Raw genomic sequence first — 26,229 nt, forward strand, 5'->3', positions numbered from 1 at the left:
CATCACTATCGTCATGTGGAAGTGTGTTGTAAATATTGGGATTAGTTCTGTATTCATCATCAACATAAACTGTAGGAGCAACTTCGTAATCAGATGCTTGGATAATCTTTGGTAGTTTTACTTCTTGAGTTTCTGGTTGTTGTTGTTGCTGTTGCTGTTCTTGTGCATTTTCTGTATTATATGGATAGATAACGATCATACAACCAGTAGTAACACCTTGACTTCTTAAAGTAGCCGTTGGCTCAATCCATTTTATTTCATCTGACCTCAGAAGAAGGCCGTATAAGTTTGGATCTACTTGAATACCTAGATTCTGCATGGCAACCTGTAAACATTGGCTACCTTCATAATCTAAGTAATATTGAAATGCTTGAGGATTTGGATCCTCAAGATTTGCGCTTGTGTATAAGGTGACAATTTCGGATGACATGTGAGAAAATTAATAATTGAGAGAGTTAAGAAAAAGCCAAAAATTTCAATTAACAATTAACGTTTGAGAAAAATATAAAACAACAAATCTTTCATAGAAAAACAATAACTCAATGAATTGTTAAATGTTCAAAAGACTTTATGCATAATTTGTATTAATTTGTTTATTAGAAAAAAAATGAATAAAAGTTAATAATGAGAATTGCTTACAAACGCAAAATCCATGAAATGGATGATACTATCAACCACGAAACAATTTAATTTGTAAACAATTCAAAACGAATTCTAGCGGCTTATGCGGAAAGAATTGAATGAATATTATTGAATTTGAGGAGTGGCAACTGAATAATTAGTCAAATATATAAAAAATCGGAACGTCAATTTTCGCGATGGACAGAAATCATAGAACGATTTACATATGTTATTTCAGAAACTGGTCGACATGTGTTGCTAACTTCAAATCGGTGAGTGTTGGTTGAGCAAGTATGTGAAATTTTACAAATTAATTAGAATATCACATATTATAATAAATTTATATAAGGATACTCTAAAACAAATTCATAATGATATCCAGATTTCCTGAGCATTAATGCTCAAATTTTTGATTTGCATTTCAATTGGAATAAATTTATCTTTTATCTCAAAATTGACAAAAGTTTCAAATATAATATCTTAACAACAAGATTTCATTGGGTTTATGTTATGTTGTTTAATGTTTATTTCAATTCGAGGATGGTAGAATTATTGTTTTGGATTTTTTCAGCGGTTGGTTCACATTTGTATGTGTAAACCTATGAATATAAATGCCATTCCACATCTGTCACTTCATTTCTTCTTGTTGTTACTAGAAAACTCTTTCACCGAAAATTAATATGGTTTTATTGATTAATATTTTAAATTGTTTTTAACATTTTTAGGAAGTGTTTCAAAATTATAACTCGAGACGATAATTTATCGAAATTTAAAAATCAAATTTTAAATCAAAAATAGAAAAAGATAATTTTTTCTAAATTTATGCAACGCTTCAAAAAGATTTAACTTTACATAGTTAGCATAATTTTTTTTCTTCTTTTTATTTGACATTCATGAATAAAAATAAATAATTATAATTTTCTTTAAAAAAGATTTGTGTTTCTCTGTTTGGGTTGTTCATCTGTATTCATAATCATTGGCAGTGAGTCATCGAGAGCTTTGATACGTTGTCGATGATTTCGAGATTGATTCTTGCATTGTCTCATTTGGAAATAGAATAACCCAAATGATATGACTGAAACAATTAGTAGAATAACCAATATGATAAGTGTTGTATTATCATAATATTGGAAATTAATACTTGATGACCAAGAAACCTGATCTACTGAAAAATAGAGAGGCACATCGCTTGGGATGTGAGGTGGTGCAACACATGTCACAACGCCATTTCCAATATTTTTTCCTTGAACAATTTGTGAATCGAATCTACAATATACATCACCTGAGGGAACGGGTTCGACTGTTAGTTTTACCTCTACGTTACCCGCAGCAGAGCATTTGTTTGGATTGATAGAAATGATTTGATAATCATTTTTTGATATATTGTTTATTTCATTTCCTTCTTGGTCGTTCTCTGCACCATCAACATTATTTTCATATTGCTTAGCGAAGCATAAAAAAAAAGAAAATAGGAAAAGCATCCGTTGATGATTAGTTGAACGATCATAACCGCCTGGCCAATTACAAAAAAGAACTAAAAGCCCTTTTTGTTCGCCACCTATTGCCTGTAAAGGCGCATTATAATGAATACGGAATTTATTCAGGTATAACATTTTAAGTTTTGTCTCAAATTATCCTTGAAATCATTATGTTGATAAATTAAATTTATTGTTTATTAACTAAAGCTTAATCAAAGCAATAACTTAATATTAGTAAAAGATAAGTGGATTCATTATTTTTGGAGTTTATCATTGTAAAGTGTCTAGACACTAAATTTGGTTTCCGTTTAATAACCGCTAGGAATTTACGGTTAATTTTAATGCAATTCGTCTTACCAAAAGACAAAACACTTCCAGAACTACAAACCATTGTTAATAGCTTTGATGCTATTGCTGAATCCAGATCAGGAAAAGCAAAGGTACTCAGAAAAGTTACCAATTCAGCCATTTCACTTATCCAGTCAGAAACACCTCAATTTGAACAAATGCTAACTTACTCTCTTGGTCAATTCAATGAAATAGCCTCATCAGAAGATACTCTATCCCTCTCTGAAATGCGCTTTAAAGATGATATGCTTGACATTGTTGAACGATATCGAGTCATTACCAAACTAGAGAAAGCATACACTGATTCTATAGCAGAAATTGAAAGAACAAAAAATTTAGTACAAGAAATCGAAACCTCAATTCAGCTTGAGTCAGGTTCTCAAAAGCAGAAACTTCTTGAATCTCTTCAAAATGCCAAACTATCGCGCAACAACGCCATTAGCAATGCCAAAAAAGTCACCAAAAAACTCATCCAAGCGAAAAGGAAATTTTCCAAGTTCAAAGTGAACAGGCTTCGTCACGGATGGCGCACGTACTCTGAGGCATTACGCGTTTGTGCTGAGCAACAAGAAGATTTGTATCAATCCATCATATCATCACTTGCAGATATCAGAAGTCGGATTGATGACGTTTGCGAGCAGAAAAATGCGCCCAATGAACAAATGATGTCACATCAGTTTGATGAGTGTGATGTCCCAGATGATGTGAAAAACCTCAAAAATCCATTCGAGGACATTGAGTTGAGTTGAACCATTTCTTGATGTGTAAAATGTTTTTAATTTTTATGTTTTGACCACAATTAGCTCTGTGATGATAAGTTTTCGGAAATCTGCAACAAAAATTTCATATGAATTAAATCTTTTATTTGATTAATGTTAAATATGAAATCATCCAGTCTCAAAAAAATTGTTATTTTTTGATATTTGGACATATTTATAATTACTGTTCTAGTTAAATATTTATCATAAAGAAATTTGCTTAAGTTATAAAATACTGTTTTATTTGAACATTATTTTTTGGATAATATTATGAACGCGATTGTAGTGGTGTATCAAAACCAAACGCATGAAAATATAGATAATTTCATTCAATAATTGGTTTAATTCATTGAACATCATAAATGAAAAAAAAATGCTGAATCTTAAATTTAAGATTTTATAAAATATAATGTAAAATTTTCAAATTTTTTTATAAATTCCATTTTATGTTTGTATGATTAAGGAGAATTATATTAAAATGTATGAAAATTTGAGTATATAAAATCCCTAAAAGGTCGGAAATATTTAAATATTAAATGAAATTAATAAAAAATTTAAAAATAAGTTATCAAGAATATATGTGCACAGGCTACATTAATCATATTCTGAATATATTCCAAATTCAAATATTTGGACAATAAAAACAAATTTTAAAATACTTATTCATACACATTGGAAATATGCTTTTCTACAATACACAAAACTTCAAAATATGAAAGTTTTTAAAAATAATGCAAATTCTTCCAATTATGAAATTCTTTATAATAAAAATATTACTGAAATTATTTTCTATTCAATTAGAAAAGATAAATAGGAGAATAAGAAGATGGAAGATGAACAGTATTAAAAGCTATTCCTTTTTCTTCTATAAACGCTAAAATTTCATAATTATCTTTTTGAATACAAAGTTATATCAAATAATTAGTTTTATTCCCAAACATTTGAAGCGTTGACTTTGGTTGTATTTTTTCTATTTTATTCTCACAAATGTATTTAAAGATATCATTTCGATGCCCCTTCAAATGATGTATGATTTTGTTCACACAAATGAATGATTTCTTCATTTCCTCCTGCTACTGCATATTTACCAGTGTTATACAAATTTGCATTATTCATCAGTTAATTGGCTGCATAATCAATTAAAGAAACATTTTTTTTATTTATAAATGAACATCTTTCATAAAGTGATGGCTCAATTTTGGCATTTTTTTTGCACCAATTTTTTTTTCAAAAAGTTAACAGACTTCTGCCATAGGATGGAAAGGAAAATCTATGCATCCCATATAGGAAATGAATATCAGGCACTTATCCAATGCTTAGAAGCGACAAGAGACTATATTGGTGCTAATTGTGGTTCCCATGATTCAATAGACAGGGTTTGGGAAATCGTTGGATATGTGATGAAGAACCAAAAGATCTACAATGGAGGTCATATTGTACCATTCTGTCAAGAAGATGCTTATGCACTTGTTATGGCTATTTGTGGTCTCCGTATTGATCATTTCCATGCATATGACAAAATAAATGCAGTGATAAAAGACCTTAAAAGAGGTTTTAAAGTTGAATATATTTATGTACCATGCGTCAATTGTTGTTTATGAAAGAGGATGTGATCATTGGATTCTGCAAAATCTTACAAGTTACACAGCATCGTATCTCGCTACTATGGCAGTTAGTACTGCTATAGGTGGTCCTGTTGGATTTTTTGGTGGACTTTTTGTATCACTTGCAGCAGCAGGTGCTGTTGAATATTTAAAAACGGACAAATGCATCCTGTTTTATGAAAATGGTGAAGATATAAGAGAAAAACAAATTCAGTTGATGAATGATGCGCAAAATAGCATGCCACCGTAAGAAAGTAAAACATTATAATGAGTTTTAACATATTTTTTGTATAAAATTTTTAATGCTATTTAGGCTCAATGAGTTATCTGTTTGAACAATTGTTGAAAAATTTTTGATGAATGGAGAGAAACATTGGATTGAAGTTAACATATGATTGAATTGAATTTGATCGTTTTCTCGGTTGACTTTTTCCGTTTAATGTACGTTATTCTCCCAAATGGAAGAACCATCAGAGATAAAAGAATTACGGCATAAATTAAAAATATTAAACTTTCCACAAGACGAAATCATTAACATTGCCAGAAAACAAATGAGTTCTATCCGAAACCAAAAAAAAGCAAATGAGACACTTCGATCAGAACTCGAGTCATATGAAAAAAATCAAGCAAAAGTCGAACAATACGAAAAAGATTATAAATCAAATGAAACCATTTTATCAATGAATTCACAAAAAAAGGCACTTGAAAATAAATTAAGTATCCTTTCAGCAGATTTTGCTGCAGAGGAACAAAAAAGAAAGAGGCTAGAAGAAGAGGTTTCAAAAGCTCGTTCTAAACTTGGTGGTTTATATTCGCATGCACAAGAACTTGAAAATCGACAAACAAGACTCCACATCATGGAAAATAGGCTTGACCAAGTTCTTTCCATGTATAACAAGAACTTAATTAAGCTTGGTGAAATGCGTGATCAAATTGATCAATATCGTAAAGACCGAAATACATTTCGAAGTATAATTAAAAAAGAAAAATTAGCAGATGAACTCAATGCGCAAAGAATTAATCAACTTATTTACGAGTCCAATGAAGCGTACTCACAAAGAGATCAATTGAAAATGGATCTTGCTCAACTTCGTAATGCTGAAAAAGAAGATGAACAACAATATGAAATTGAAATTTCTCGTTATAATAGCCAAATTGAAGCGCAAAAAATTACAAACAATCATCCTCGAGCTGCCAAACAACAAGTTTCTTCTTTATATACAAGTTCATGTTCTGTTTCTGAGCAACAAGAAGAAACAACGTCAGCAATTGATCAATATCAACATACAATCAAAGAAATTTTAGATTTAATTCAAGTCAAAGATGCTGATGAACTTATTCAAAAAGCTGAAAAACTTGAAAGTGAAAATTTCTCTTTATATAATTATGTTGTTGAAACTGAAGCAAACAGAGCAAAACTACAAGAAGAACTTGATTCATTAAAACTCAGGAAGAAAGAATTAGAAGAACAATTAACAATGTCCGAAGAACAACAAAAAAATAAAATCGAAGAATTGACAGACGAAATTAATAATCTTTCTTTAAATTTGAAAAACATTAAAGAGTCTAATAAGGATAAAAAACAAAGTTTTAAAAAAATATGTAAAAAAACTGAAGAAATATTCCAAACATTAAATTGTTCTTGGGATAATTCTCCAGATGAAAATTCAAAAATAACAAACGCTAACATAGAATTCGTGCTAACATCAATTGAAAGGGCTTTAAGTAATTTGATGAAGATAGTTTACGAAAAGGCAAAAGTACAGATTTCGCTTGGATATGATGAGAGTTTGACTTATCAAAACGATGAGAAATCTTTCAACGATACAGAAACTTTGAAATCAAGTTTACAAAGATCTCAAGAGATCAATACAGAAGTACTTGAACAGAATAGACCTCTTACAATCGAAGAAATCAAGGCTTTATTGTAATTTTTTTGTCTAAAATTTATTTTGTTTTTTTTTAATTGCTTATTAATCATATTGAATATGAACAAAATAATTAGGTGAAAATATTCTTCAAGTGAAGTTTGAATATATTCTCTCTGAATGAAAATATATTTTTATTGAACAAACTTATCAAGTAACTTTTCAAATATTCACCATAACTTTTTCACTGTGTAGTAAGAAAAGAGATATTTCGAGATGTATACGGAAACTTGTTATATAAAAATTTCAATAAATTATGCAATTCTTCTTATAAAAATCGCAAATATCAACTTATGGAGATTTTAAACAAAAATTCTTAAATACGATGATTTACTTTGTGAAAGCAACGAATTTTCATATGGGAAATCTTCAATAAAAGCATGCTTTTTGTGATATGATATGGTGCGGATTAATCCAAAACATTAAACTATTTTGGACAGCACTTATTTGGGAAATGACAATGGACACAGAGAGATTGTTAAATTACTTCTTTGTTTTATATGATATTTGTTATGATAATTTGATATTTTAAAATAATATTTGGAAACTATTGTAAATTTTTGATATTGAAAATGGTCATACAGAAATAGTCAAATTTAAGAAGTACTTCTTGAAATAGAAGGAATTAATTCGTACGAATGAAAAAGATATTTATTTTTCTTATTTGATGTTTATTTTAATAATTCTATATGTTAAAACAATATTTGGAATTCAAATAATTGAAAACAGCACTTATGTATGCGTCTGAGAAAGGTTTTAAGGATATAATTGATTTATTTATGAGAAGTAAGGAGTAGCTCTAACTTGAAGCACATTTTTCAAAAGATTTTCCATTAAAATAATAATGCCATAGTTTTTATTATAAATATTAAAGGCTTTGACTTTCTTCTGAGAGACACAAGGTTTTAGGTTCATTTTTTAGAAGTTAACAATCGTTCAAAGGGTAATATTACCCAATGTAACCGTTAAATTCGAAATTTCCAAAAAAACACATGACTACACCTGTCGAAATTGCTTGGAAATATATTAAACTCAATGACATAGAAAATCTTAAGAAAATGGTTCCTCGTGAAGTAGATCCAAACGCTTCAATTCCTGATGAAAAATGTGAAATTCGTTTTTTAATGCATGCAGCAGCAGCATTTGGTTCACTGGATTGCTTAAAGTACCTTGTTGACGAAGGTGGAGATCTTAATCATGCAAATTCAAAAGGATATACTGTTCTTCATTGGGCTGCTTATGGTGGTTGGGATGATGTTCTTGCATACCTCTTCTCAAAAAATGTGTTGTTAGATACACCCGAAAAAACAGGTCAAACAGCACTTCATATCGCTTCTGCTCGAGGACATATCTTATGTGTGAACTTTCTTGCTGGACATGGATCCATACTTGATAAGCCTGCTGGCTTTAAATGGTCACCATTACATTTTGCAATTTCATATGGTCAACAAGATGCTGCAGAGATTTTGATTTCTAAAGGCGCAAATCCTGGCATTGTCGATTCTCTTGGAAGATCGGTTGATGTTTTAGCGCACGAATATAAAAGGAAGTGGTGGGATGAGATAGATCCAAGCCAGCAAGCAAGAAAATAAAGTTTTTGTTGCACCGAAGCAGGAGAACGTTTACATCACAGCGACCGTTAATTAAAATAAAAAGTGTCAAAGAGTAATTGGCCAAATGTTGTTTTTGCTTTCTTTAATTGCATTAGCAAAGTCTGACTTTAATTATACAGCATTTTTTGAAGGTAATTGGAATATTACATCTGTTCCAGTTGGAAGTGATGGGGAAGAAAAAGAAGAAGAAATTAAAATTTATTCTTTAGAATTATCCGCTGGAAATGAAATTGGATCACTTGTTGGTGATTTAATCGGAGAGGACGAAGATGGTGTTGCAACTCCCTTAAATAAAATTTTAGTTTCACCAACAGAAGATAATACTACTTTCACCTTTTCTATATCAGACAGCGAAAGCGAAAACTTTGAAGAAATTACAACATTTTCGATCAAGTCTGGTGTTGATGGAATGAAGTCATCAAGTGGTAAAACATCTGATAACGCTAGATACACAATTAATATCCTTGATCAATACACAGCTCAACTCATTCTCTATCAGAATGAGGGGTTCACAATCTACCGTCTTATCAAAGAAATCCCACAGAAGAAGCCAAGTCTTTTACAATCTTTCCTTCCAATGCTCCCAATGCTTATAATGATGTTCTTCAGACAAGGTGGGATGGGAGCTCCACAACAACAGCAAGGTCAGGCAGCCGCACCACAAGGCGAAAAGGCCAAGACCGATTAAATAAAAAGCTTTATTAAACGTATTTGAAATTTAAACGGCCACCATAATTTTTAACGTATTCTTAAAAAGATGTATCGTATTATTAAAAAAGTTATGCGATTAAAAATAAACGTACACAAAATCCAGCAAAAAGAAAAAACTCAGATATGATAAAAGACCGTATCTCAATTTACACATGGATATCATACATTATTTTTCCGATATTGACTAATTTATTTCTTTTATTATTTATATTTTTCTCAATTGACATTTATTCTTCCTCGAGTGAAAGAAGAAACATCATTGGGGTAGTTGCATTTTTTGTAGATTACATAGGAGGTCTTTTGCTTTTTGTTGCTTACGGTAAATCCACCAATGGCTGGTTTGAAATGTTTGGTGACATATCAAATACATTATTTATTGTAGGAATTGTTTTAACATATCCTGTTTTCTTTCTCTTTTGGCTCCCGTATGTATTATATCATTTCCTTTCCTATCGTGGTTCTCCTAAAGGCTTATGGGAAAAAATATTTTTAGATACAACAATGTCATTAGACAATCTAATACCAGAATTTAGTGAAAATACGTGCCAACTCGTTTGCCGTTATATTTATATTGGGATTCCATTTTTAATTTTTGCCACTATATACATTGCCATTATAATTTTCTTTCTTCCTCTTTGGTATTTTGTTACATCACCAAACGGGTTTGGTACAATAGGAATTTGTATTCATGTTTCTTATCATTTTCCTTCGTCAAGTGAAATGCATCTATTACAAAGAATTTTAGTTGCAAGAAATTGGGGGTCTTTGACACATAACTTCATTATTGCTCTTCCATCGATATTAATTTCGATAATTTATTGTTCACTTGTTAACCCTTCATGGTTTGCTGTGCTTCTTGCAATTTTTTCTTGTCTACAGTTTGTAACTGATGTGGTTCCTTCTATAATAAGAATTATAAGAAAACCAGTCAGTAGAGGATTATATTTGTAAATATGTTTTAAGTATAATTTTTTAAAATTATATTCATATAAGTTACTGAGATGCTGAAGTATGTTTTTGATAAAAATTATTACATATAGGAAGATACTAAAACTGTTTTTATATATTTATTAATCAATCAGAAAGGGAGTATGGATTATGGAACAAAACTCCAACCCTAACACTTTTTCACATAAAATTTAAAGTTTATAAAATCCTTATAAAGATTAAATACATTAATGGATTCATCAAAAGAAAAAATTTACACAAAATTACATGGAGAACATAATTCCTTTTTATTACAATTGATTTCTGTTATAACAAAAAAAAAATATCAGATTTGGTCTTTGGTTTCAAGCCAGACAGGAAAGGAAAATTTTTTACATAAAGATAATGCAAAATTAGTCAGTTCAGATTTTGGGGCAGCCCATTCTGCCGAAATTTTTGTCAACTGAATTTAATGCCACCACAATATCGCCGCCTTTGTTATATTTCAAATACTTCTCAAGCATTGGAACATGGGAACGTTGAAGGATGTTTATCATTGATATGTGAAAAAGGCACATTTACTTTTAATTGGATTCCTTATGATTCACCACAATCTCAAATTACTATTATTGCTGAAAACACATCTACAGGGCTCGACAAAATTGAGTTACAAAAAATTTCGTTAATAATTTTTAATGAAAGTGAAACAGATATAATCTTAATGTTGCGTTTAACAGAGCTTATCAAAAACCCTATACATCCAGGAAGCCCTCAAGATTTTCGAAAGTTAGTGATACCAAAAGAAAATATTCTTGAAATATCTAATTTAATAGAATGTTTAATATTAAATCGAATTGCAGTACCATTTCATTATGAAAGTTACAACTATTCATTCAAAGTTTACGAAAAATGTTTATGTTGTGATTATTTTACATATCCCACTTATCTTAAATTCCAAGTTTATGAATATACAAATATGGAAGATTTATGGGTAAAAATCATTGACTTCTTTACAAAGTTCATGAACGAAGTTGGCAATAACCCTTTTCTTTCACAAGACCCCAATTTTTCAATTGGAATTCCTGCAATATCTGCACATTTCCTTATTATAAAAAAGATACAGGAATACATCAGTGAAATACCACAGTATGAGCCAATAACCAAAGAAAATTTTGAATCCCTCTTTGATTCTAGCGGAAAGCTCAAAGATATTGAATTATTCAAATTACGAGTTTTTCATGCTGGTATTCAATCTGATGTATTCTGTGAGCTTCTTCCCTTTGTTCTCGGATCATATCCTTTAGATAGCAATTCAAATGATCGAAAAACGCTAATTGAAAAACAAAAAGAACATTTTTCACTTCTTCTAGAACAAGTAAAGTCAGTCTCTCAATACCAACTGCTTCGTAATAAGAAGCTATCTAATGCCTTTCGTGTGATCACCAATGATGTTGATCGTACCGATCGTAACCACCCGGCATTTGAAAAAAGTGGATCTATCGGCATGACACTTTTGACGACACTTTTACGCTCATATTGTTTATATGATTTTAATATTGGTTATCTTCAAGGAATGAATGATTTATTTATTCCTATAATATTTTCATATTATCCTAAATGGGATAAAGAAGGGAATCCCATTGATGATGAAGGAAATATTTTAGATGTTAATGATCATATATCAGATATTTTTTGGTGTTATAATTCCATGATGAAAACTATTGATCATGCTGAGTTAATATCGAATGTTAAAGATCAATGTTTACTTAAGGCGCAAATTGTTGTTGAACGATTAACTAAAATATGTCCAATGATAACAATTTGGCTTAAGAACTACGACTTAACTAACTTGTTATGGGTATACCAGGACTTTGTTCTGTTGTACAAACGAACGTGGACAAACATTTGGGATCTGTGGTTACAAATGTTTTCGTTTAAGCAGCCGAAATACTTCTTGATATACTTCATCACTGCAACGATAATTTTGATATTCCCAAAAATCGCAGAACGAGAAAACGTGCTGATAACAACTGTAATGGATTCGTTCCCAAAGGAATTGGAAAAAATGGATCCCAAAGAAATAGGTAAAGTCGCACTATGGGTGGCGGAAAATGCGCCAATTGAAGCGGAAGAACAAAAAATAGAAAACGAAATGTCAAATGTGAAATATGAGTATAAGTTGTGTGAGCTATTTGATAAACAAAAGTAAAATGTTTGTAATAAACAAATAACATTTTTATTGTAAATAAATGAATTTTTTCAATTTGCAAAAACATTATACAGCAGCATAACTTATAGAATTTACTTCTTGTGACAAACGATATACAAATTAAATGTGAATGAAACTGTTCCACAGAAAAAAACTATCGTCATTCTGAAATTTCTATCGTTTGCAATATGAACCAAATAAAAGTATTAAAGTAAATACGAAAAAATGTAATTACATCTGAAGTTAAAAAATTATAAAAATATAAAAACAGTTTAATATTAAAAACATTTATTAAAGACAAAAATTACATGGTATGAAATTTATCAACGCAAAATCCGTATATATTTGGAAAAGATTAGTTTTTGAGCAAGTACTTCCTGTAAAAATATATGATTTTGAGTTTGTCGTTCGACCATAAATAAAATCCAATTACAGATGATATAAGTGCAAACAAACATTGGCCAAAAGAAAAAATAAAAACAAAAAACATGAGCACTGAAACAAGTAGCTTATCTGTAAATTGGCTTTTGATTGAATGAGATGGAATCTTCCATAAAGTAAAAACGAAAAAAGAAAAAGGGACAATAAGAAATAATGAAATATGACTCTTAAATCCCCTGGTTAAGATGGTAATTAAGAAAAATGGTAAATATGAAATGAAGTTATAGATCATAAATAAAATAAGACTTTTTTGTCCCAAAATTCTTTCTACATGGCGAAGCATCCATAAGCATATTGAGATAATAACTCCCTGAATGATAGAAGGCCAACAAAGTAAAGTTTGAATAACATCGAGGAATAAAATTTCATCATCACCACCTTGAGCCAAATGTAAAACTATAGTAAGGAACCCCACGACTGTGGCTATGTTCTTTATGAACGGTGTTCCACTTAATAACCTGATCCCGAAAAACATTTGTGCTACAATCTCTGAGGTACCCCAATTTAGGGCACCCTGAAAATTCTGAATATGGAATTTCCTCATTTTCATTCACCAAATCGAACCTACAAAACGTTCTTTGCTCCATATTCACAGTAATACTTATAATATCTTAAATCGATATGGGTTCGTTTGTCTGATTTACTTCTTGTTCTTCTTTTTGTCTTTCTTATCCTTTTTCTCTTTTTTGTCTTTTTCCTTTTTGTCCTTCTTGTCTTCCTTTTCCTTCTTTTCCTTCTCTGGCGGCTCGCTTACTTTCGCGCTTACATTTTCCTTTTTCTGGAATTTCGACAGAATCAAATCCCTTAACTTCGCTAATGCCTCGTCTTTATGCTCTGGCGTGAATCCCTGCGCTGAACCATTCGTTTCAAGAATGTATTCCTTGCCATCCTTTCCGATAATGGTATCAATGGAAAATGTTTCCATGTCAGGGAACTCTTTTCGGATCTCTTCGACCTACATTCGGTACTTCGGTGTAACTTCGATGTCTTCGCGGACATTAGGCATTCCATGATTAACTTTCCAGCCTTGTGAAACGCGTTTATGAGCTGAAATGTAGTCTGGCGCAATGAACGCTATGCGAACTTCGTATTCACTTTCGATTAATGGTTCGGCGGCGGAATAGTGATTACCGATGGCAACAACTGTCTTAAGATCTTGGAACTGATCGTTTTGTGTGATCTTCATTTTGCCATATCCTGCGTGTGGATATGATACCTTGACTACAAACGGAAGTGATGGCGTAAATACCATTTCAGTGTAGTCGCTATAATAAGTTTGTGGAATAACAGGAAATGTATCATGCCCAAGTTTGCGTTGGAGATCACGAAGACGTCCCATCATTATTGGTCGATCAAGATCACAGAGAGTTGCATAAAATGGATTAATAAGTGTAACTCCTGCATGATAAAAACCATAGAGGATATTCCTATAATCATTGGATGTACCAAGGGGACCAACATAACGGAAAAGCATACGAATAAGAACAACACTTGGTGTAATTACACGTTTCATTTTTTGTTTTTCTGAAATAGAATACTTCGATGGCATGAGTGTAACATTTACAGAATCGGGAAAGATGTTAATGAAATATATTCCCACATTGCTTGCTCAACGGTAAAAACATCAGCACATTCTTGGCATACATCATACCAATTTTCTTTAGGGCCAGAAATCACAAGAACAGTTGGAAGGCGTTTTTTCCCTTGCATTGTCAAATTAATTGTACCCGTTCCAATTTTTTGAATTGATGTCTATCGTCGGGATGTTATGCTTCACAATCTTGCAAGATCGCTTTGAATTTCATATTTTTCATATTTCGAAAGTATTTAATATCTATTCACTAAGTAATGTATAATCATCATATATAGAAATATAACTAAAAAAAATGGACTTTTTTAAAATTTGACGATTTCATAATATTGAACAAATGTGTAGAGAATTTCTAGGTTGTAATATGTATCACAAAGAATATTATTAATGCCTATATGTTATCATTACTACTGAACTTCGAAACGTCACCATATGAATTTCAGTCTTACCAATTTTTTAAAAAGTTTCGATTTTTCCTTCGAAAGTAATCATCCTGGCAGAACGATTAAAATTCTCACAAATGTACATATTGACATTTATTTGATGAGTTGTTGAGTTCTAAGTACTTGATTTATGCAATTTTTTTAATTTGAATCATAAGTAAAATAAGAAATGCGGATAATATTTATCAAAAAAACAATGATTTTCTTAAAAATGATCATTCCAAAAAAATTTCAATTCTATCGTCAAATTAAAAAACATAATATTAAACATTTGGCAATATGGCTGCATTACCAAAACTTAAATAAAAGCAAAATTATTAAATTTTGTTTGATGAATTTAGTTTTTTTAATTTGCATCAATTATACTTCCATCAGTTTCTTCAACACATTTACCAAGAAATGAGTTAACTTCCTCGAATATGCTTGTGCTAAAGCAAACAACATAAACATCCAATCCGGACATCTTGATTACATCCATATTTTCTTCGATTGCTCCGCATATCAAATCAAATGGATTTCTAAACACGCCACCTCCGAGTAGTGTTAAGTATAATTTATTCGATCCCGGTCTTCCAGGGAATAAAATAGAGTTTTCCCATGCTGCCAAAATAGCCGCCCGATATTCAGAGGAAAGTAATCGTTTTGCCACCATCAAAGTAAACTCATTCTTTCGAACAGTCGTAACAAAGTTAAATGCAGCAGCAAAGATATGGTGGACGATTCTGCCTTCCTCAACGAGATAAAATTCACCTTTTTTTGTTTGCGATGTTGTAATTTGACAATTTCTATGAACACCAACTGGATAATTATCAGGATTAGACCAGTCAAAGTTGCTGGATTCAAAAGCAGTTGTGTCATATATAAGAGGATAACCATGAGAAACTTCAAATGGTGTTCGAGCTAATAATTCAATTTCGGTTTCAAGTTGGCCAACATTGCCATTTGGTTGCTTAACAAAGTAGTTACGATAAACAATGGCTGGACCAGAGCCTAGGGAACAATATGGTCCTTGGGTACCATCATACACATAACGGGTTACTCCATTATGCGCTGTTTGATATGGACTAACAAACTCAAGACAATTAAAATTAGATGCAGCAAGGTAAGAGGCACCGTCGTTTTCAGGAAGACCTTGGTTTTGAAGAACATCAATAAGTTCGAAATGTTTGGATAGGTGACTATCACCCTTAATTAAATGAAGCTTACCACCATTGCGAGGTTGATCTAATAAGTTCTTAAATGAGGAAACTGTGCGAACTTGAAAGTTACCAGCTTTATATTCCTTTCCATTAATTTTTGATCGTAACACTGCTGCATCATCGTGTTCAATACACTCAATATTGTCATATATTTTGGAAACATCTTCCTTAAATCCGAAAAGTTTTTCGAACCATTCATGGGGTGGGAACGTCTTGTTTTCCATGGAAATTTGGTAAATTTGAAACTGTCAGTTCACTTTTGATGAATTCAATATTTTACATATTTTTGCTCAAAAAACATAACCGCTGGGATTTATAAACGCCACTTTTTGTAGTTTATTCTATCGTTATCTATCGTTCATTCCATTGGTATCGGTTTAGACATTGATTCTTTTCTGTCATATTAACTTATATTATTTATTTTAGAACATGAGACATTGAGTTTTTGCTTTTACAGTTAGAGTCGAGTTGTATGACAATAAGTCCCTTGAAAACAAAAATCACTTGTATCACCCACGGAAAGAGTTTGGTAGATTCAACATGATTTTTAGATATATTTTGTTTATGATAATAATCGCTTTATAACTCTTTTAAATATGAAATAAAAAAGTCTCTGGTGTATATGATGGTGAAGTTTGTAATATGTTTCGTTGATGATAATGGTGATGTTGCGTTTGGTAAAATTGCAATTACAGGTGGATACACTGAAATTTATCATCTTTGTGAGAATAATAATAAGGTATTCTATCGAAAATTTCATTTAAGTATAGCAACTGAGTTAATTTTATCAAACATTCCTTCTTCGAATAAATTAAGTTATTTAGGTATAAAATATATGAACTCTTTTGATTTCGCATTTTTTTCATTTATATTAAATTATAGTATAAAAAATTAATGAAAATATTTTAAAGGAATCAGTTAAATTTGGTAATATATACCTTCTTAAATATTTGTTAAAATCATATGAAATTCCAAAAAATATTTTAATATGTGCATTTTTGGAAAAATAATGAGCTTGTTAAACTTATTTTAGAAAAGAATGATGTTAATATTAACACTAAAGATCTTTATTCGTTTTATAAGTCGATATTTTAAAATAATATTTGGAAATTTTTTAATATTTTATACAGCTATATATGCATCTAAAAAAGGACAAAATAAATTTACATACGTGCTTGCCATATTATTATAATTTCAGGTGGCAATGAATGAGTTTAAATCCGTTTATGATATTTAGATATTATTTAATGCTTATGTGTGACGAGGGTTTATTAAAATAATCATCAATAATTTTTTTTCCTAAAAACACATGACGATATTTATTTTTACACTTCCATATCTCCAATAATAGAATAATATTCAATGAATAGCTTCAATTCACACAACTAAATGAATAACTTGGATTCAATTTCTCTCGCTTTTATATAATCTCTTGATTAGTAAGTACACTTACGATTTGTTTTTGCATTCTAAAAAAACTTTTAATTGTTTTTACAAACAAATTCATCAATTAATTTTACACACACATGACGGTTTATTTATTTATTCCACCCATTTTCTTCCTTGCTTCTAACTCCTTTGCGAGGGAATTAGCCAACTCTTCCTTGCTCGAGCTGATCTTTATTTTGATTGCTTTCTTCTCCGCATCGAGACACAGAGTGCACAGTACGTCATCGCCTTCTCTTGTCTGCGAGAGCAATCGCTTTTCTTGCTCGCTGTTAATGATTGTCGCTTGGAAAATATTCGCAAATTTCTGTAACACATTTCTCGCTTCCATACTTACATTGTATGTGACTTCTGACGAGAATGTGCATTTTTTCAATCAAATATATCAAGTGACGATTCATCAGATGGAACAAGGAAATAAGATGGGAAAACAACTATGCGGGTTTCAAGTGAGTCAACACCGCCTCCATTTGGAACAATTATAAATTTGGCCGCTTGAGCTAAATAAGGATTATCAACACTGATAACAAAACTATGCATAATGGATGAGCTTGGGCCGATTCCAATAGTTAACGGAGATATATCTACCGATTTGATATGAGATGTTTCAATAAGTGTAAAACCAATTGAAGGTATAACAGAACTTGATTCGTTGTTGATTTGAATCGTAAACTCAAGTTGGCCGTGCTTATCTAAGGGAACAATCTTAGATATGCTAATAATAATTGATTGATTACGAGCAAGAATCTGATGTCTAGAATTTGGTGAAGGCCCTGTAATTGGCATGTCAATGTCTTTTGGTTCAGCATTATTGTTATTTCTATTATGATGTCTTCTTTCTTTTCTTTTGATCCATTTAGTTACAGCAGGATGAACCTTAACGGGCTCCTCCACTTTTTCTGTATCGGGTGAAGTGACATTTTCATCCACTTTTTCATCTGGAATTTCATCGAACGATAGCTTCTTTTGTTTTCGTTTTCCTTTTCGGTGATGTTTTCTTTTAGTTGTTTTACTTGACTTAGTTTTATTAAATATGGTCAAAGGAATTGATAATTCATCCTTTGGAACTTCTATTTCTTCATCTTTATCATCACTAAAAATATAATTTCTTAATTCATCAAAAGAATCATTTTCATTTCCCCTTAAAGTCTTACAAATCTCAACAAGCCCTAAAATGGAATAAGCTCTTTCTTGTATTTCAGGATATTCTGATTGTTGGAACATTGGTAATTTTAATTGGAAAAGTGTTTCTAATTCTTCGAATTTCTCATTACTTTCGGCTTTTAAGTACAACACAAAACTAGTTCCAATACAAGCAGCTTGTACTCGATCATCACAATTGGCAACTATCGGCTGCAGCACTTTTGAAAACGGCTCTGAATTTTCTGAATACTCTCCGATGATGTGTAAAGCAGTCAAAAGTAGTTGCGAAAGTCCCATGTTCGATGGGTTATCAAACAATTTGCACATTTCCTCGATTATTCGTTTTCTTGTATCAGGTACTCGAGTGACCAAATCAATTAATTGATTAGAAAGGACATTAAAACATGAGAAATTTCCTTCTTCGATAAAATCTGTTAAAACAGATATATACCAATCGAAATCTGTAACAAGTTCATAATCATTTTTGGAACATATCTCTATCACACGCTTAAGCAATGTGTCTCTATAGGTAATGATATTCGATGATTTAAAATGTTTAAACATCATTGCAACTATAGAATCAATTGTTTTAGAATTCGCCAAATCACCTAACAAGTCAAGTGCTAGTAATGATTCGAACTCATCACCACTGTTAACACAACCCATAATTAATTCTCGATTACTTACAACAAGTTTTGGATATGATTTCATTAATTGAATAAAGTACGAAAGAAAGATAAAACGATAGTTAGGGTCAGAGCTTTGTATAAATGTTTGAATCCGATATGAAATTAATGAAATTAATCGTTGATTAGTAGATGGCATTGATAGAATCGTTTTCATACATTCAACATTAACAGACATAGATGATGAAGTCTCAAGTATAATGGTGAGTGGTTGAACAAGTTTTTTGGGTAATCTTGGTTCAACTTCAATGAGCATACGAACTATTTCTAAAAGGCGAAGAGAAACGCCAACAAACCGAGTGGTTTCAAGCATCTTACATAACTTAGGAATAAAAGATATAAAATTCTTCGGATTAATTTTGCATAATTCGCATATAACGGTTAGTGTGGCGTAAACCACTGAAATGTCGTCATCGTTGAGATGACTTTGGAGCGATGAAAAACCAGGACGAAGTGCTTCTGGAAACTTGAGACAGATATGGAAAAATGCAAAAATTGCTTTTTGTCGTAAATATGGTTTGGATGAATTCATGAGTTGTATTACATCTTTTGATATTTGTTCTGCAAGAGCTGGTGAAAGAAATGATGGTATCGAACTAAGAACTACTGAAACTAATAATGGATTGCCTGAAATGAGATCATGTTGAATTAAATTTATTGCCATTAAAACAACATCAGAAGTTGGTTTCCAACAAATTTCTGCTGCTGTATATGCTACTCTTTTTGCTGAGTAATTGTCCATTGACATAACTTCGAGAATATAAAAATCTGCCCAAGCTGTATCATGTTGTTGGATATTTAAGAAAATTAGTTGTTGCATCACATCTACTTTAGCTTCTATTGATTGCCCATGCATATCTTTATGAATTTTTGATAATAAATCACTAAGAAATAATGATAATTGCTGAGGATTCCTAGAATTCACAAAATACCTTCGGAAAATTTCTTTGTTTGGGTTTGTAATTATTTGTGCTGTGTTTTGGAAAAGTTTAGCTATGTTCTCCATCATTTCCAGTTGCTGTTTTGTTTTCAAATGTTTACAAAAAATGGTTTCAATTCGATAGCTAAAAATATGAAAATGTTGCGCACAACTCAAAGCGAAACCTGACAGGGTTATTTAGCGTTCATGATAACAAAAAATTTACATGTGATGATTATCTTGGTTATGCCAAAATTAAACTTACTCCTGAATACATTAGTACTAATGTAATAAAGCTCTTACTTTACAAGTTGCTTCTGCAGAACCAAAGGGCCACTGTCTACAAACTTCCCTTCTAATCCAAATCACAAGAACTACAAAAACATTTATGCTTATGTCACATATTGATGATCAATCCAAGCAATTGTTCCATTTTTCTTGAAGCAATTTTTTTTCGAAAAATCAAATTCTCTTACATGTTATCCAGCAACAAATATCTATAGTTTATTTAATCATCTAATCATCATACACACCTTGGTACCACTGGATTAGATGTTTTTCGCTTCAACTTAAAGAAACTCGGCACACATATTTATACCTAAGAATTTCTTATATTTTTCCTTACAACCAAAGATTATGAAGAAGTTACACTTAATCTTCCAAACGAATGCGAATCAACTACAAATTTTCCCACTTCAATACATCATTCCAATACGAAAAAAAACATTTAAAGAAATTCATTTTCAGCCATCACACAGCCAACAAAAGATATACATGATTAGAAATGTTGCGCATTAATCCATTGAGTTTAATCACATCATATCGTAATACCTAAAAAAATTGATTTCCTTGTGCTGCATGTTGAATTCGCCGCTTTTTTACGTTGCAAAGTATTTCAACAGAAAGACGGAAATTTATTGAAGTTGATAACGTTTATCAAGAACATCAGAAGAATATAAATTAAGCAATTGTCTTTTCAGGTTTTTCTGGAAATGGAAAACAATTGATTTCATTTGATTTAGAAACCTTACCAAATGATGCGGAAATAATTCCATTTTATTTGGTAACATATGAAAATGATAATGATTATGTACTTAGGTTAATAAATGTCTGTGGAATATCGATAATTTTGGAGTAAAAAGATGGATATGAATTGTTTAGTTGTCTCCCAGAAGAACGAAATTCAATGTTAATTATAGTTGTGTTGAAAAGAAATAAAAATAATATGTTGAATTTGTATAGCTGTATGTGACACAAGTGAATATGAGAATTATATAGAAAATTTAGTAAATGATCAGAAATTGATTCCATGTTTATTGAAAATAAATGAAATATAATTCTTGAGTGTGATGTGCAGTCATCTAGATGACTACTTCTGTACGGATCTACTTTCTGCTGACATCTAAGCGAAGTTTGAAAATGTTGCTATGTAGTACAATTCATTTAGCATCTGTTTAAATAAATTTTTTTTCTAAAATAATTTTAATATCAATGCTTTCTTAAAATGAGTTAATTATAAAACAATGAATAATTTCTGAATATAAACACTGAATTGGACTTGTTCCAATATTTGATCTTGTTCGAAGATTTTGAATGTTTTGTATAATATTAATATTGCTGTTAACTGACAAACATAAATGTGAATTCTTTTTATGTGCCTTTGTTTATCAAAATATGCTTGTATGAGAATCGTTAAATTGTTTTCGCAAAGGTCATATAGGAATTATTAAATTACTTCATGAACAAAAAGGAATTGATATTAATACATACTAAAAAAAATTTTTTTTATGTTTTATTTGATATTTCAACAAAATATTTGGAAATTATTTTAATTAATTTGTACATCATAAAACACAACTACATCAGAGTGCACAGAAATAATTAAATTACTGAAATATTTAATATTATCTTGAAATTAATGAATAAAATTTTTTTAATTAACAAAATTATAAATGGAAAAATTTTATAGTAGACATGCAAATCTGCATATCGTGTAGAAATGATTACATTAATTCTGAAACAAGAAAGATTTAATGCAAAAAATAAATGTTGGTGAGAAACTTCTTTGGAAAGAAAAAATATATTTAGCATAAAATTTTTATTTTTGAAAACAATATTTCTTCTTATAACGAAGTACTTTTAAATTATTTCATTAAAATAAATTTCAATCTAAGAATAGATTAAATTTTGTTTTTTCCTTATTTGTAACATTTCCCACATGTGATACATTAAAAATATACACGTTATGATAAACATTCAAACACATAAAAGTTGAACCCAAAATCGAGTTGTCGATTTTGAGAGATAATTGAATTAAGTCCGATCAAGTGGGTTTTTGAAGAAAATGTTTGTTTCCCTTTTTCTGTTATTACCTTTCCGTACAAAATGCGATAATGATACAGTTGGGGTAGCTTTCTGCGTATGTAGTCCAAGTACAATTGAATCATGCCGTGAATCTTTATCATGTTCTCCATACGTCGAGAATGTAAGGTATTATTATAGTACTGATGATGTAAGTAACCTTATAAGAGCACTCACAAATGAAACATTAGATTATATTGATTATTTTATCCAAGAATCAACAGAATTGGAATTAAACATTAATGAATATGTTGGACAAAATACAGTAAGGTTTTTGGGCCTTTCAGAATCTTCCAGTGTGAAAATAGATTTTCTTGAAAATACCCCAAACAAATTTGCTGAGTTATCCTTCAATAGAATGTATTCACTCAAAATTCGCAATGGCGATCTCACCAACATAGAAATTCCTGCTGATTATGTTTCTTTTTATCAATCATTTATTAATCAAAATGCTGATATTACATTAACAATCACCAATTTATCATCTGATTTTGAATCTTTAGCATCCACAGAAAATAAAGGATCAATAAAAATTGGAAAATATATAGATATATTAAGCACTTCAGAGACACTTGTTGAAGCACAAAATTTATATCTAATGGATGGAGCAACTCTTCACATGAATTCATATTCTTTTGCGCCATACATTGTTTTCACTGGGAGTGGTGTTGATTTTCAAAACGATGGCAGTTGTCTCATCAGTTTTGATGAAGCATCAAAATCCAATACAATCATAGTTGAAGATCAAGCCTCAACTATTTCTGTTATTCTTGATGGTACTGGTAAAACTGACCACACACTCAGCTTTGTGTTTGCACAGTTCTCGACTTTAAACGTTGGATTCGCAGACCGTTTCACAGGTGAAGGCATTGAAATTTCTTTTTCACCAGAAAACGATAGAACTTTTCTTAACGCCACTTTTGCCGATAGCACGTACTCATTTAATAAGTTTACAGTAGCCGATAACGTTGCCTTAATGTTACCTGATGCAACTTCTGTTAATAAATTCTTTGGTATAGCAAACATTGATAACACAAGTTTGTTATATCTTGATTTATCTATTGAATCGCTAAGCAAAATTACTATGAGTGCAGATTCTATACAAATTGAATATGTTTATGGAACTTCAGGAACATCAGGAACAGCAACAATTCCAATCAGCTTAGTTTCTATCTTAAATCTTGCTACAGTTGGCTCTACAGAAGCAATTAATATGGAAATCTCGGCAATTGCAGAAGAATTATATTTCACAATTGAGACTAATAAGTCATCAACATTTTCGTTTGGTAATATTCAAAGTGATATTGCCAATGCCGAAAGAATTGTATTTTCTCATGGCACTGAGAACATAACACTTATCTCTCAAGGCGAAGCAGTTCCAATGTTTTCTCTTGCAGAACCAATTCGAGGTGTTTTGTTTGAAGCGTCAACAAATAAAATTAACTTAGACACTTCAAATCAAAATCAAACTTATAGAACAGGACCTTCAGTGACAGTGAATGTCGATGGTAATGTTAGCATTCATCAAAACTTTCTTTTATGCGAATTCATTACTTTCACTTCGCAATCAAATGGCACTGTTAACATCGATTTCTCTGTTGAATCTCTTTCGACATATATATTCTCTAATGTTAATGCTGGATTCGCTAAAGATATGGAAGATGATGAATCCGACCCCAACATTAGCATGTATAATTTAACACTAGCAAACGCTTCTATTGTTAACACTGAAGCTGATATCTTCACACAGCACCTGAAAACTGACTTAAGTTCTCTTAGAAATCAATTCGGTAAATTAACGGTCAATAGAACGATAGAAGTAAACGATAACGTGGCGGTTATAAACGTTTCTTCATCGTTGTTGAATTTAACGTACTCAGAAGATTTTGCTATAAATGGAGTCAACCTGAATAATGAAACTCAATTAGATATTACAACAACTTCATCTGACGTCTCATTTTACGTTTGTGGTAATGACGTTCCTCAAACGATTAAAGTTAAGATTGATGTATCTGTAAATGATTCAGTTAATATTTACATCGATGCTTCATGGTACAATATCCCAATCCCAGAGGGATTCTCTATCACAACAGATGCAAATAGTATCACAATTTCAACAAATTTAATGGTGCTTCCAAACATTTCCATTATATCGAGCTCAGGCGAGCCAAAGCAATACACATCCATTGTCCATGATCCATCGTATACTGCAGACCTTGCGTTCTATCTCTTTGTTGGAATTTTTGCTGTTGTATTTATTCTTTGCATTATTTTCCTTGCTATTTGCTGCAAGCCAAAACCAAAGGAGGAAGAGGGAAAGGAAGGTGAAAATGAGAACAAAGGCAACAAACAAAATCCTCCTGCACAACAAAATCAACAATCGAAACAAGCTCCAGCAAACGCTAAGCAAAATCCACCTCCAAAGCAGCCACCACCCAAACAGCAACCTGCAAAGCAACCACCACCCAAGCAACAGCCTCCACCCAAACAGCAACCCGCAAAGCAACAGCCACCACCTAAGCAACAGGCACCACCAAAGAAGTAAAGCCTATATGAATAAATCATGAAAACATGTTTTAAGTAATGTTTCGCGTTCTATTTTTGTTGAAAGACTGAGTGCTTTGAACGATGGAATTTCCATAGTACGATAATACCTTTTCTGACAAAAATGATCATTTAACTATTGAATTTTCTATCAGATAATTTATTCTTCTTATTTTTTCCTGATTTTTCTCTCTTTTCCTAATTTTTTTCATCGATATCTAATTACTTGAAAAATTATGTAATTCTTTTAATATTGTTTAAATTTATATTTTATATCTTATTTTATTCATTTTATTTACTATCAATTTTTATTTTTAATTTTTATTTATTAAACTTTTTTATTTATTAATTATTTTTTAATTCTCTTAACGGTCGCTCGTTATTTTATTCTTTAATTTCCTTTTATTTAAAATTCTTCTTCACTTTATTTAACCTTATAGTATTGCTGTTATACTTCAAAATTTTGAAATTAAAATTTTTGATTATTATAAAAATTTTAATTTAAAACTAAATTTATTCATTATTAAATATAACAATCATTTATTGTTGTTGATTACTATTATTTCTTATATTAAATTTCAAAATTTTTGAAAATTTCAATTTTCATATTTTTTTTAAATTTCATTTTATTGATATTAAAACACAATATCCTTTAATTATAACTCGTTAAATTGTTATTTTTATACTTAAATTATGTTAATTTTCATTTTTTTGTTGAAATCTTTTTGATATTTTCGAAATTAAACAGATATTTAATAGAACAATTTCATCTATTATCATTTTAATGAACTTTCTTCTATTATAATTTTGATTTTTAGTGAAATTTTGAATTATTCAAATTTTTGACTAATTTCAAAATTTTCAAATTTTTTATATTCTATTCATTGGCAAGGAATTTAAACTTATTTCTCTGCTTTTAACTTTAAAATTCTTGTAAATTTCTACAATTTCAAAAATTTTGCTTTAAATCAAAAAATTCTCAGTAAATAAAAAATTCTCTAAATCTTGTAGTTTAATATTCTTGCTTCAAATCAAAAATTTGTCAAAATTGAAAAATTTGCAATTTTCAAAAATTTTGATTTTTTGAAATTTTTGAAAAAAACTAAAAATTTCCAGATTTTGTTTTACTCAAAATTTTTCGAAAAAATTCATTTTGAGAATTTTTTTTTTATTTTAAAAATTTTTTGATTTATATATTAAATACCTAAAAAAATTTAACAGCTGTTAAAGGTGAAAAACGAAATTTGAAATTTTATTCT

General features: G+C 30.4%; 11 protein-coding genes across 11 annotated transcripts; 7 read left to right on the forward strand and 4 right to left on the reverse strand.

The window, feature by feature from the left end:
- Positions 1-2,440: 2,440 nt before the first annotated feature.
- GO595_005764 (uncharacterized protein) lies at positions 2,441-3,196 on the forward strand (the record flags this gene model as incomplete). Its single annotated transcript, XM_067919043.1, has 1 exon — positions 2,441-3,196. The coding sequence occupies one exon, from the start codon at positions 2,441-2,443 to the stop codon at positions 3,194-3,196; it is 756 nt and encodes a 251-aa protein (XP_067773800.1).
- Positions 3,197-4,461: 1,265 nt separating this feature from the next.
- Positions 4,462-4,806, forward strand: GO595_005765 (uncharacterized protein; the record flags this gene model as incomplete). Its single annotated transcript, XM_067919044.1, has 1 exon — positions 4,462-4,806. One exon carries the CDS (start codon positions 4,462-4,464, stop codon positions 4,804-4,806), a length of 345 nt encoding a protein of 114 aa, XP_067773801.1.
- Positions 4,807-5,360: 554 nt separating this feature from the next.
- On the forward strand, positions 5,361-6,740 carry GO595_005766 (Coiled-coil domain-containing protein 63; the record flags this gene model as incomplete). Its single annotated transcript, XM_067919045.1, has 1 exon — positions 5,361-6,740. One exon carries the CDS (start codon positions 5,361-5,363, stop codon positions 6,738-6,740), a length of 1,380 nt encoding a protein of 459 aa, XP_067773802.1.
- A 989-nt stretch (positions 6,741-7,729) lies between these two features.
- On the forward strand, positions 7,730-8,329 carry GO595_005767 (ankyrin repeat domain-containing protein; the record flags this gene model as incomplete). Its single annotated transcript, XM_067919046.1, has 1 exon — positions 7,730-8,329. The coding sequence occupies one exon, from the start codon at positions 7,730-7,732 to the stop codon at positions 8,327-8,329; it is 600 nt and encodes a 199-aa protein (XP_067773803.1).
- An 85-nt stretch (positions 8,330-8,414) lies between these two features.
- GO595_005768 (uncharacterized protein) lies at positions 8,415-9,038 on the forward strand (the record flags this gene model as incomplete). Its single annotated transcript, XM_067919047.1, has 1 exon — positions 8,415-9,038. One exon carries the CDS (start codon positions 8,415-8,417, stop codon positions 9,036-9,038), a length of 624 nt encoding a protein of 207 aa, XP_067773804.1.
- Positions 9,039-10,964: 1,926 nt separating this feature from the next.
- On the forward strand, positions 10,965-12,197 carry GO595_005769 (TBC domain containing protein; the record flags this gene model as incomplete). Its single annotated transcript, XM_067919048.1, has 1 exon — positions 10,965-12,197. One exon carries the CDS (start codon positions 10,965-10,967, stop codon positions 12,195-12,197), a length of 1,233 nt encoding a protein of 410 aa, XP_067773805.1.
- Positions 12,198-13,278: 1,081 nt separating this feature from the next.
- On the reverse strand, positions 13,279-13,563 carry GO595_005770 (Synapsin, ATP binding domain containing protein; the record flags this gene model as incomplete). The annotated part of the gene is made up of 1 exon (XM_067919049.1): positions 13,279-13,563. The coding sequence occupies one exon, from the start codon at positions 13,561-13,563 to the stop codon at positions 13,279-13,281; it is 285 nt and encodes a 94-aa protein (XP_067773806.1).
- A 30-nt stretch (positions 13,564-13,593) lies between these two features.
- GO595_005771 (Synapsin, ATP binding domain containing protein) lies at positions 13,594-14,151 on the reverse strand (the record flags this gene model as incomplete). Its single annotated transcript, XM_067919050.1, has 1 exon — positions 13,594-14,151. The coding sequence occupies one exon, from the start codon at positions 14,149-14,151 to the stop codon at positions 13,594-13,596; it is 558 nt and encodes a 185-aa protein (XP_067773807.1).
- An 867-nt stretch (positions 14,152-15,018) lies between these two features.
- Positions 15,019-16,095, reverse strand: GO595_005772 (uncharacterized protein; the record flags this gene model as incomplete). Its single annotated transcript, XM_067919051.1, has 1 exon — positions 15,019-16,095. One exon carries the CDS (start codon positions 16,093-16,095, stop codon positions 15,019-15,021), a length of 1,077 nt encoding a protein of 358 aa, XP_067773808.1.
- A 1,594-nt stretch (positions 16,096-17,689) lies between these two features.
- On the reverse strand, positions 17,690-20,002 carry GO595_005773 (Adaptin N terminal region family protein; the record flags this gene model as incomplete). The annotated part of the gene is made up of 1 exon (XM_067919053.1): positions 17,690-20,002. One exon carries the CDS (start codon positions 20,000-20,002, stop codon positions 17,690-17,692), a length of 2,313 nt encoding a protein of 770 aa, XP_067773809.1.
- Positions 20,003-22,409: 2,407 nt separating this feature from the next.
- On the forward strand, positions 22,410-24,971 carry GO595_005774 (uncharacterized protein; the record flags this gene model as incomplete). Its single annotated transcript, XM_067919054.1, has 1 exon — positions 22,410-24,971. One exon carries the CDS (start codon positions 22,410-22,412, stop codon positions 24,969-24,971), a length of 2,562 nt encoding a protein of 853 aa, XP_067773810.1.
- Positions 24,972-26,229: the final 1,258 nt, after the last annotated feature.

The sequence above is a fragment of the Histomonas meleagridis genome (genome assembly GCF_020186115.1).
Source record: "Histomonas meleagridis strain 2922-C6/04-10x chromosome Unknown contig_4, whole genome shotgun sequence".
Lineage (NCBI taxonomy): Eukaryota > Parabasalia > Tritrichomonadida > Dientamoebidae > Histomonas > Histomonas meleagridis.